We start from the raw sequence: 11,972 nt of genomic DNA, 5'->3' as shown, positions 1-11,972 counted from the left end.
GGAGCCACCGAACCCGCCCCGCCCGCGCGCTCTCCTCCTGCTTCATGTGAGGAGCTGGGTACCTCGTCACGTGCCGCGGGAGGGTCGAGAGCGCCTGCGTACTACCCGGCCTGCCGCCTTGCCACAGCTAAGCCCTGGTCACGTGGTGAGTGGGGGAAAACGAATACGTCTTCTAGCCACCCGGACTTTGTCACAGGTTTGGGGAGAGATGGCGTCACGGCATTTCTGAGCCAGCGCCAAATCGCCAGTCTCTTTAGGCTCCACCCTACATTTACATCCGGGAGACTGCCACTGCGCGTATAGTCACCCTGGGGCAGCAGCAAAAAGCGAGATGAGGCGGCTTTGGTCTTAGTCACGTAAAAGTTAAAACCAGTATGTTTCAGTGAATGATGAAAACACAGATTGGATAAAAAACGCCACCATGCTTGGTCAAGCATCAAATATACTAATTGTGGCTCCTCCCCGCCAGACACGCCTTTCCATCTCTTAGCCCTCATTGGTCAAAAGCGCCACCCGGCAGCCCTGAGATTGGCCAGACCAGCGGCTACCGCATCCAATGGGCGGCAGCGCCGGTTTTCCCGCGGCTGTTCGTTATTCAAGTAGGTCTTGGCGGCGACGGTGGATGAGTAACGGTCGCCCGGCTCCGGTACGACGATGGCGGCCTTGGGCTCCGGGGGCTACGCGCGGAACGATGAAGTCGAGAAGCTGCCATCCGTCATGGCGGGAGTTCCGGCGCGGAGGGGCCAGTCCTCCCCGCCCCCCGCTCCAGCGCTCTGCCACCGGCGGCGGACGCGACTCCCGGCGGCGCCCGAAGACACTGTGCAGAACCGGGTAAGGAGCTGCTTGTCCTGCCATCTCCTGGTCCTGCCCTTAGATCTTTGGCTCCGCCTATCAGCTCCTGGCTTTCCCCCTCAGGCTGCTCTCTGGACCCGCCTCATATATAAGCCCCGCCCCTTTTATCAAGGCTCCTCCCACTTTCCATCTCGTTCTCTCAGGTACTGTCAGTCATTCCTAGTCCCACCTCTCAATCCCTGGTCCCACCTTTAGCCCTTGGAACATTTCTGGGTTCCTCCCTGGTCTCATCCTTCGGAGTGTATTTCAGTTCTAATCACCTCCTAGTCCCGCCTTCCTGCGTACGTGTCGCTTCAGTCTTTAGACTTCTTTCTGGGCCCTTCCACTTTTGTTGACCTCGCCCCCGCTGGGTCTGTAGGGTCCTGAGGCCTATTTGTCCCAACTCTCCCTCACCTGTATCCCTCCTTTCCTTACCCCCTGCCATCTCTCTTACCAAGGTGGGATTCTTATTCCATATTGCCATCCAAAATTATGGAGCGGATGTAATATTTGTAAAATCTCAGCAGCAGTGCCTGGAGGGGAGGGCATACAGAATAGTTCCCTAAGTCCTGAGACACAGAAACTTTGGAGACTATTTTAGAGTAGGTACGTAGAGGGAATTCCATTAGCACAGCAACAATTTAAAAAATTGTTCTCCAGCTCCCTGAGCCACAAAGTCTGCTTTTATAACATGGAGATAACAACAACCATACCATGGAGTTGCAGGGAGATGAAATGAAATTGTGAATATGACTTGCATAGCAGAGTCCAGATAAAGGGTGGATACATGATAGCTGCTAGTAGATCTTGTTTCTGCTTCCTGCTGCACTTTGATTTTATCACCCACTCCTGGCTGAAAGGCCCTGAGCAAGTGGCCCCTGCCCACCTGTCTGGCGGTACCTCTCTCATTCACCCTCTCACAAAGGTCCACTCACACTGTCCTGTCTGTTTTCCTGAGGTGCCAAGCTCTTTCCCTCCTCCTATCCTTTGTGTTTGGTGAGTTCTCTGTCTGGGCTATTTGTTGCAGTCTACCTGGCTGGCTCCTCATCCCTCAGGTCTCAACCCCAGCCTAAAGCAGACACCCACCTTCGTCTCTTACCCAGCGCCCTATATTTCATAGCCCTCATCTTGTATGTTCCACCTGAAAGTGCCTTATGAGCTCTAAACTATGTATAAAGTAGAGGAATAATGATAAGAATACACCTTAAAATCTCCCTGTTAGGAACTTTTCTGTGCCTCAATTTCCTCATCTGTAAAATGAGGATAATAGTATAAACTCTTATAGAATATTTGTGAGGATTAAGTGAGGTCACATATCTTAAGCACTTAGAACAATACCTGGCACATTGCAAATACTCTATTAGTGTTAGCTACTACTGTTATGATTGTGTATTTTAGGTAATTGATGTCATTTATTTTCCTTGTTTGGTGGTGCAGAGTCCACCTGGCTTGCAAAAGGCCTCGTCTGAAAATTACAGTTATACTAATGCCCAGTAGTGCTGATTGACAGTTAAAAAAAAGTGAGTGTCATTGCTTGGTTGCCTGGATTAGAGTCCTGGCACTGCTTCCTGGATGGCAACCCTTCTGAGCTTCTGTTTCCTCACGTGTAAGATGGAAATGATGATGACAGTAGTGACCAAAGCACAGGGTCATTGAGAACATTAAATAAGTTAATAGTTATAGGTATTTGAACAGCAGCTGGCTCATGGTAAATGCTCAATAAATGTTAGCTATTATTGTCTTACATTTGCCTTTCATTTCTGAGGCCAAGGACTTGCTTGAGAATATTTTACTTTATAATTAGAAACTAGTCTATTCGAAATATGAAAATATCACAGTTCTGTTTGATCAACCACGATGGGGACTGGCCCATTTAGCTTACTTTGCTTAGAGAATTTTTAAATTTTAAATGTGACTGTTCACTTGTTTCTTTAGTTGGTGAACCTCTAGACTATAAATTCGGTGAGGGAATGGACAGTGTCCACTTTTGCTCACTGCTGTGTCTCCCCTGCAGGGCCCAAAGTCCTGGCTTTGGAGCCAGACTACCTGGGTTTGTATCCCCACCTTGCCACTGCAGGTGTGGGACCTTGGGCCTCAATGTCCTCATCTGTAAAATGGGGCTGATAATAGTGTCTTCTTCCTTGGTTTGTTGTGGGGTTTCAGGTCTTTCAGCCACATAAAATACTGAGAAATTATTCAAAGGTCACCTCCTCTGTGTGGCCTTCTCCCCTTCCCCTGTGCTCCCAGTTTCCTTCCCTGCTTTGCTTTTCTCTATTTCTCCTATCATCACCTGATATCTATTTTGCATATTTTTTCTGTTTTCTTGGAATGTCCTTCATCCCATTGCCGCCAGAATGTGAGCTCCAGGAGGGCAGGGATTTTTATCTGTTTTCCTCACCATTCTATGCCTTTCACCAGGCACTGTGTATTTGTCAAAGGAATGTTGAGGAAAACAAGTGTTAGCTCGTGGTAGATGACTATAGAAACTCAGTGAGTGTATTGAACATAACAGGACTGAATGGGTGGCTGAAGCGGCTATGCCACACGGGGTCTGCTGGGGCAGGTGCTTTTGACTTGGTCCTTTTCCCTGCAGGTGTCACTGGAGAAGGTGCTCGGCATCACAGCCCAGAACAGCAGTGGCCTAACCTGTGACCCCAGCACAGGCCATGTGGCCTACCTAGCAGGGTGAGTGAGTAGGTGGGCCTCAGCCTTTCCTTCTGTAGAATGCAGAAATGCTGCCTACCTCTGAGGGCTGTGGAGAGGATTCCATGGGTCCATCTGTGTCTGGAACAGTATCTGGCATGTAGTGAGCACTATGAAAGCCTGCAGGTGAGAGGTGGCAGCAATTATGGGAAAGACAGATGGTTAAGACCCAAGATGTGGTGTCAGATGACCTGGATTTGTGTCCCAGCTCCACCAAGTACCCCTCTCTGACCCTCTGCTTCTATGTTTATAAAACAGAAATAGTGATACCCTCCTCTTGGGTAGTTGAGAGGACTGAAGGACATTCTGTAACTGTTTATACCACAAATACTGATCTACCCTGATACTGTCCTAGGCACTGAAGGGACCCGAGACTCTATTACTTAGTCTTGGGGAAGTAAGCAGTCCATGGTAGAGAACAAGGGCAGGCTCTTGAGTCTGACAGGTAGAGATTCACATCCCCACTCGGTCCCACACCTACTGGGTAGCCCTGGGCAAAGGACTTCCCCTCTCTGGGCTTTAGTTTCCGCATCTATAAAATGGAACTAAGATTCCTGACCTTACCTGACAGTTGTGAGTATTTAAAGAGATTGTGTACATAAGGTCTTTATTAGCCCAGGGCCTAGCGGGATAGTTACCACAGAGGATGTGTTGGTTTCTATTTAAGAATGTATTAGTAATAATGTGAAGTGCCCTAGAATTCTCAACATAAACACCTGGAAGAGGAGGTGACCAGAGAATCTTTTGCTCCAAGGGAGCCTTGTTTATATGTGGGCTCTCTTCTGTTGGGAACAGAATCATCCTTGAACCCCAATACTCCCCTCAGTTTGGGCACATTTTCCTCTTTCTCCCCAGATGTGTGGTGGTGATTTTGGACCCCAAGGAGAACAAGCAGCAGCACATTTTTAACACTGCCAGGTAGGCTGGGGCCTGGGTATGGGGTAGGGGTGGGACCAGGGTCCTGGCATATCACCCCTTTCCCACATTCTGTGGAAGTCCTCGTGGGTAGGTGACTCATTTATTCACTCACCCATCAATTCAGCAACATTCACCGAGTATCTGTTCTGTGTTAGGTACGGTCCTTGTTGCTGGGGACACAGCAGTGAACAAAAGAGGAGAATCTCTCCACCCTGTAGAGCTGACAGCTCAGCGGGGAAGACAAATTATCCCGATTGACTAGTAAGCCCCCTGTGACCATTGCTATGAAGGAAGTGATGGAGATGTGTTAGGGCAGGTTTGCAGGCAGAGAGTGGGGGGAAAAGCCGTAACAGAAGGCTCTGGGAAGGCCTTCCCAAGGCTGAGACCTGAAGGAAGTGAGGGGATGACCCATGTAAAGGTGAGGGAAGAGCGTTTCAGGCAGAGTGAACAGCAAGGGCCAAAGCCTGACAGTAGTTAAGACTCTCAGGTTGTTCGAGGAGCCACCAGGGATTCATGTGCATGGAATGGAGGAGTAGATGAGGGACAGAGAGGCGGGAACCGGCAGAAGCCACATCACATGGGTCTTGGGGAGGGGGGTGGTGGATACTGATTGCAAAGAGAAGCCACTGGATGGCTGTTTATAGGCTAGGAATATGCTTTCCACATCCCAGCCCTCCAGCACACTCTACCTCCCTTCCCTGTTTTACTTTTCTCCACAAAATGTACTCCTTTCTCATATGCTATCTAATTTCCTCACTGATGATATCATTGTCTGTCACCCTTCCACAGTGTGAGGGCAGGGAGTTTCTCTTAGTTAATTTCTATGTCCCTGTCACTTAGAGTGGTATCTAGCACATTGATGGCACTTATTATTTCATGACTGAAAGTGATTTAGAAAGAGCCCTCCTGCAGCCAGTTTATTGGGGAAGGCCCTTGGCCCTGAGTAGGCCCAAGTTGGTGCCCAGCGGTCTGCCTTGGGGCTGCTTGATCACTGTGTCATCCTGGGGCTTTGGTCCCAATTGGGTTGTGACCTTTGGGGACTGCACGTCACTCAGTGTCGTAGCTGAAGCTTAGCTCCTGTGGTCTGCTTTCCCAGGTGAAAGGATAAGGTGTGGGTTTTCCCCTTCCCTTACAGTTTCTAAGATAGGTTCCTTAAGATATGGCAGGTCCCTATGGTGTGGCAGATACAGGCTCCCTCTTGGAAGGGGCTTCTTGGATGCTTGGCTCCTGACTGTTGGTTCTGTCACTGGTGGCGTGGGCAGAACTGGGTTCCAGTGATTTCAGGTGAGACACTTCTTTCCGAGCCTTGGCACCCTCTAAAACAAAATAGCTGCCTCCTATTGTGAATGTGTTCTGAAGGCAGCAGTTGCAAACCAGAGTCTCACAGCCTTGTCTGACACAGTGTGTTTTAAAGATTGGACTTGGTTGACAATATTTGAAGTTTTTTTACGCAAAAATCCATCTGTCTCTTTCATTTTGGAAAAGTGAGGGATTCTGGTCCCTGGGGCCCACATTCCCGTATGGCAGTGATGCGCTGGAGCTTCATGGAATTTGTCAGAGCTCCTGTTGGTCAGTTCATCTCAGCCTCCATGTTGCCTCCCTGATTCCTGTAAGGATTGGAGTAGGTAACGTTGATCTGAAGCAGATGGCATGAAAAAGGTCCACTCTCAACCACTGATGGGTCTGTCTTAGGAGGTAGTGTGGCCACAGTAGAGGTTTTCACTCTGGCTGCAATTCAGAGTCACCTGACCCCGGGCCTCACTCCCAGATGAAGCCTAATTATTGGTCTGGAGTGAGGCCTGGGCATTGGCAACTTTTAAACTTTTTATGTTGAAATAATTTCAGACTTAAAAGAATAGTACAAAGGGCATATGTACACCTTTCACTCATATTCCCCAAATGTTAACATTTTATGATATTTGCGTTATCATTCTCTGTCTATATACGTATTAATGTGTTTTTTTTGAATCATGTGAGAGTAAGCTGCCGACATGATGCCCCTGTATCTCTAAATACTTCGGTGTATATTTCCTGAAAAAAAAATAAAAAAAAATGACATGGTCCTTCAAAACTACAATACTTTCAACAAAATTAGGAAATTAAAATTGGTACATCACTACCATCTACTCCTCAGTCAAGTTTCACCATTTGTCCCAAAAATGTCCTTTATAACAAAATAATTCTGTTCAGAATCATGCATTGCATGTCATTATTTCTTTATTCTCCTTCAGTCTGAAGCTGTTCCTGCATCTTTTCTTAATATATATATATATATATATATATTTAAAATTTTATTGGGGAATATTGGGAAGCAGTGTTTCTCCAGGACCCATCAGCTCCAAGTTGTTTTCCTTTAATCTAGTTGTGGAGGGCGCAGCTCAGCTCCAAGTCCAGTCGCTGTTTTCAATCTTAGTTACAGGGGGCAAGACCACCATTCCATGTGGGAATTGAGCCGGCAACCTTGTTGTTAAGAGCTCGCTCTCTAACCAACTGAGCCATCCAGCCGCCCCTCTGGCAGCTCAGTGGCAGCTCATTGTCTTCAATCTGGTTGCGGAGGGCACAGCTCACTGGCCCATGTGGGAAGTGAACCAGCAGCCCTGTTGTTCAGAGCTTGCACTCTAACCAACAGCCATCCGGCTGCCCCTCCTCCATCTTTTCTTGACTTTCGTGACCTTGACACTTTTGAGGATTACAGGCCAGTTATTTTGTAGAGTGTGCCAACATTTGGGTTTGTCTGATGTTTCCTCATAGATAGATTCAGGGTCTGCATCTTTGGCAGGAACTTCTCAGAAGGAATGCTGCGTTCTCTTCAGTGCTTTCATCCTATCACGAAGTTCATGATGTTGCTCTCTCCTATGACCAGTGGTGTTCACTTTGAGCCCTTGGTTTAGAAGATATCTTCCAGGCTTCTCCACCGTGGAAGCCTTTCTTTTCCCCTCTGTGATTAGTATCGTAGGGGGAGCTTCTCTGAAACTCTGCAGATGTTACCTTGTTCCTCACCAAACTTTCACTCATGAATTTTAGCATAGCTTTGACATTTTTTAAAAGCTCTCTAAGGAATTCTGACATGCAGCCAGGACTGAGAACCTCTGGCCTTGGGGCCAGGGCTCTGCCCTGTGTGGTTGGATAACCTTGGGCAGGGGAGTTCCCTGTGTTGAGGTCTCCTCATCCAAAACTGGCTAATGAGAATCCTGACTTCATGGAGCATGTGTGAGGAATCAGTGTAGTGCTGCCCATATAGCATTTGGCAGAGTGCTGGGCATTAGGTCAGGGCATGTGACAGCCAGGTTAGGAGTAGCTGCAAACAATAGAAACCCCACAACAAACATGGTTCAAACACACGGGCATGCTCTTCCTGCATGTAAGAAGTCTGGAGGTAGGTACCCAGGGGGCTGGTGTCTCTTCAAGCATCAGGGACCCCACTCTTGTCTTTCTGTTTCCACCATGACTATTGTAAGGCTTCTGTTTTTGAGGTCACTGCATGACCCCAGATGGAGTTCTGGCTGACATGTCCTCTTTTCAGAAGGGGAATGAGTGGGGAGCAGGGCAAAAAGTTCCCTTCGAGAAGCTTTTTTAGAAATTGCACACAGCAACTCTCGTTGGCCAGACTAAGTCACGTACCTTTACGTGTGTAGCTACAAGAGAGGTGAGGAAATGTACTCTAGCCAGGAACATTGCCATCCCAATTAAAATTGGGGTTCTGTCAGTGAGGAAGGATAGGCGAGTGGATATTGGGTAGGCAGCTCACCTTGTCTGCTGCAGCAGGAGCGGTGGGAAACCACCAGAGGGTTGAATTGATGATGATACATGTTCTATGAGATTGTCAAAGACTTAGCTCAGAGTTGCCTGCACACTCACTTACTCATGTGAGGGAAACAATTACTAGACTGTTAAGGAACAGAGGTGAAAACAGGGTTAAAAGAAAGAGGAGAGAGAAAAAGACAATGCAGTCTGGGAATAGTGAGACTTGCTGCCAAAAATCGTGCAAACTAGTCTGGTCAATCAGTCTTTGTGCGGGCTAGCTGGGAGTATCAAGGACAAACACGTTGGTTGTTTATTGGTTTTCCAGAACACTTTGAGCAGTTAGCAGTAGAGCACATGCTGCAGCTGTCTCAGGGTGATGTCTGCCAGGGTCCTCCCTTTAGCACCACCTCCAGAGTTAGGCCAGATCTGTGCTATTTCCTGCATCTGAATTTCTCAGTGTTACAGGGCTGGTAGGATCTTAGGGAGCCCACCCCTGCAGAGGGTGAAGAAGGAGGGTCCCCATTCAGTGTCTACCCCATCTGGGTTTGAGGTTTTAGGGAGGAAAGGGCCTTTGCTTTTACAGAACCCCATTTCCCAGTGCCACTGCCCCTTTCTCCTGGCAGCAGGGAATGCAGGAACACACTGTGTGCTATGCTGGGCTGGGCACACTGGCAGTTCTGGCTCCGTGGGAGCTGGTGGTGCTTACCTCTCGGTTGGAGCGAGCCAGGAGCAGAGTGCTGTGAGCATAGCCAGGCTGAGGTCTGGCTGTCCACCCTCAGTGGAACCAGTGATCAATCCCTTTCCTTGCCCCCAGGAAGTCTCTGAGTGCTCTGGCCTTCTCCCCTGATGGGAAGTACATAGTGACGGGGGAGGTGAGTTGTGGTCCTGAGTGGGTGGGGAGGGGTATTGGGGCCATTCCTTCTGTCCCTCCTGGGCCTGGGGAGTCCATGGAATAGCTCCTTCCTGGGCCAGAAAAGCCTCGTGGCAGATGGGGGAGGTGGCTTTTGGGCACACCCTGGGGCAATGCCAATTTCAGCCCTGCCAGCCCCTCTAGCCCTGCCTGGTGCAGAACCCAGCAGCACTTCATGGCCTCACCTTCCCCAGAACGGGCACAGGCCTGCTGTGCGCATCTGGGATGTGGATGAGAAGAGTCAGGTGGCGGAGATGTTAGGCCACAAGTACGGCGTAGCCTGTGTGGCCTTCTCCCCCAACATGAAGCACATTGTGTCCATGGGCTACCAGCACGACATGGTACTCAACGTCTGGGACTGGAAGGTGAGCCAACTGGTGGGCATGTGGGCAGGCAGCTAAATGAGATAACTTGGGAAAGTGCTCACTCATCCAGCAAATGTTTATTGAGCACCTACTCCATGCTGATCCTGTTCTAGGCACTTACTGTAGGGCATGTGATGAGTTCTCAGTGATGGAATATATAATTATTTTTATATTGACCAGCTGTGACCTTCATCAAGTGACTTAACCTCTCTGTGGGTCTGTTTTCTCTTCTGTAAACTGGATGTAATAGCATCCATCTCGTTGAGTTGTGGGAATTCAATGAGCTGATATTTAAGACTGGACCCTGGAGCAACTAGGGGAGGACTTGGAGTCGACAGAAGTGGGTACCAAGTCCTGGCTGTGTTCCTAACCTGCTGTGTGACCTTGAGCACATGACATCCCCCCTCTAAGCATGGCAGGGTGGGAGGAGGAGCACCTCTGTGATAGGGCTATTGAGGGAATTCCATGAATTATGCTGTGAAGGGCTCAGCAGGGCCTAGAGTCAGAGCCCTGTGGCAGCCGTGCTTGTGTTGTCCTTACCTCCCAGCCTCAACACCTTGTATGGGCTGTAGAGCTTGGGCAGAGTTCTGGAACTTACTCACATGGGAACCTTTCCAAGCCTCAGTCTCCTCTATAGTGGGAATGATAAGAGCGCCACACAGGTTTTCCCATGAAGCAGCTCCCTGGTGGGCCCAAGGAAAACAGACTTGGAGCAGGGGAGAGGGATGATACAGGGCTGAGGGCACAGGCTGAGAGCAGGCGTCCAGGGGGTGGGTGCTAGCGTGAACTTCTCTGCACTGATTCTTCCAGAAAGATGTTGTGGTGGCCTCCAACAAGGTATCGTGCAGGGTCATCGCCCTCTCTTTCTCAGAGGACAGCAGCTATTTTGTCACAGTCGGGAACCGGCATGTGAGGTTCTGGTTCTTGGAAGTCTGCACTGAAGCAAAGGTGAGTTTTTGTCCCTGCCACGTCAACCAGCCTGGGAAGTAACCATCAGGGGCAGTATGGCCTCGTTTTTTTTTTACCTGAGATTTGGGGGCAGTGGTCTCAGAGGCTGTCTGGCCTCGGGGGTCTGGCTTCTGCTTCTGGCCTGCTCTCCGAGTGCGGACTGGCAGGCCCTCCTGGGAAACCTCCCTACCACGTTCCCCTCCTCCCCGGACCATGGGGCCAGACCTCGTTCCTGAACTGCTGCCTTCCAGCCACTCGGCCTGGAAATGTGTGTTCTGTTTTGTCTTGCCTTCTCCTCCACTTGGAGGAGTTCCTTAGCGACTCCTGTTTAGTTGCGTTGTGTCCTCTGGTTATGAGAGGCCTCTCATGACCTTGTCGGGGTCTAAGCCATGTGGACATTGTCTCACTGTTCCCTGCTCTGCCTCCAGGTGACGGGTACGGTGCCCCTCGTAGGGCGCTCAGGCATTCTAGGTGAGCTGCACAACAATGTCTTCTGTGGTGTGGCCTGTGGCCGGGGCCAGATCGCAGGCAGTACCTTCTGTGTGTCCTACTCGGGCCTCCTCTGCCAGTTCAACGAGAAGAGGGTGCTAGAGAAGTGGATCAACCTGAAGGTACCCCACCCTCCCTCTCTGCTATTGATGGGGGGGAAATACTCTTTCCATGACATGGTCTCCAGGAACGCTCAGCATGTCCCTGCCTGGTAGTTGACCATACCAGCTCTGGGTATGACTTCAAGTTCTGCTTATGTGACTCTGGTGAATGACTTTCCCTCTCTGAGCCTCAGTTTCCTCATTTGTGAAATGGAAATACTGCCATATACTTCACAGAGCAGAGAAGAGAGTCACATGAGATAATATAGGTAAGGCATTCAGCATAGTGGTGCCCTGTAATGGGGGTCAAGGTTATAATTGCTTTCCCATCACTGTTTGATTCAGTTCACATTTCTCTTCTTTGAGCACTGTTGGCTAGTAGGACTACATTTTTTTTTTTTAATCTAAGGTATCATTGACTTACTAATTAATTTTCAGTCAAAAAAGACTATACCAAAAACAACTAAACTAAAGGATGATACATCAATAAATGGCAGGACCACTTTTTTCAGGATCTGAGGGTTTGTGTCCAAGCTGTCTTTCCATTTCCATATTTGGATGCCCGTTTGACTATCGACAGGAACATCTGGGTTTTCCCTCCTTTTCCTAGTCCTGCTCTTGTGACTCCTCTCCAGCGCTCACCGTTAGAGTTAATGGCATGGTGTCCGGCATATGGAAGAATACCGAGTTTTATCTGTCTTTCCTAGTTGGTTAAACATCTTTTTTTTTTTTCTCATTTGCTAGAATCCTCTTGCTAGAACTCATGCAGCTTTTAAGCATGTCAGAAGCTTTTGACAGATAGATGTGTAGCCCCTGAGCACTTGTCTTAAATGACTCATAAATTAAGTCCCTGTAGATTTGGGAAAACTACAGAGTTCTGGCACTTCCTACGCCTTCTCTCTGCACATCCTGGCAGGACAGACAGACCTTCCTGTATACAGTAACTTTTTTCTGTGCTGCTTT

At 48.9% G+C, this 11,972-nt stretch overlaps 1 protein-coding gene across 6 annotated transcripts in view; it reads left to right on the top strand.

The window, feature by feature from the left end:
• The first annotated feature begins 6 nt into the window (after positions 1-6).
• Positions 7-11,972, top strand: part of WDR62 (WD repeat domain 62) — a 42,944-nt gene continuing 30,978 nt past the window's right edge. For 3 of the 6 annotated variants that reach the window (XM_074315726.1, XM_074315727.1, XM_074315725.1), the window contains exons 1-7: positions 104-831; positions 3,425-3,516; positions 4,390-4,452; positions 9,011-9,068; positions 9,301-9,471; positions 10,282-10,419; positions 10,848-11,030. In XM_074315726.1, coding sequence (XP_074171827.1) covers positions 655-831; positions 3,425-3,516; positions 4,390-4,452; positions 9,011-9,068; positions 9,301-9,471; positions 10,282-10,419; positions 10,848-11,030 — 882 coding nt within the window. In that variant the 5' untranslated portion in view covers positions 104-654. Of the gene's footprint in view, positions 832-3,424; positions 3,517-4,389; positions 4,453-9,010; positions 9,069-9,300; positions 9,472-10,281; positions 10,420-10,847; positions 11,031-11,972 lie in introns of all 6 variants that reach the window. The other 3 variants (XM_019749978.2, XM_019749977.2, XM_074315724.1) reach the window with 3 other exon arrangements.

Source organism: Rhinolophus sinicus, linkage group LG11, assembly GCF_036562045.2.
Source record: "Rhinolophus sinicus isolate RSC01 linkage group LG11, ASM3656204v1, whole genome shotgun sequence".
Classification (NCBI taxonomy): domain Eukaryota; kingdom Metazoa; phylum Chordata; class Mammalia; order Chiroptera; family Rhinolophidae; genus Rhinolophus; species Rhinolophus sinicus.
The sequence above is the reverse complement of the archived record's forward strand: the minus strand, read 5'-3'. Positions and strand labels throughout refer to the sequence as shown.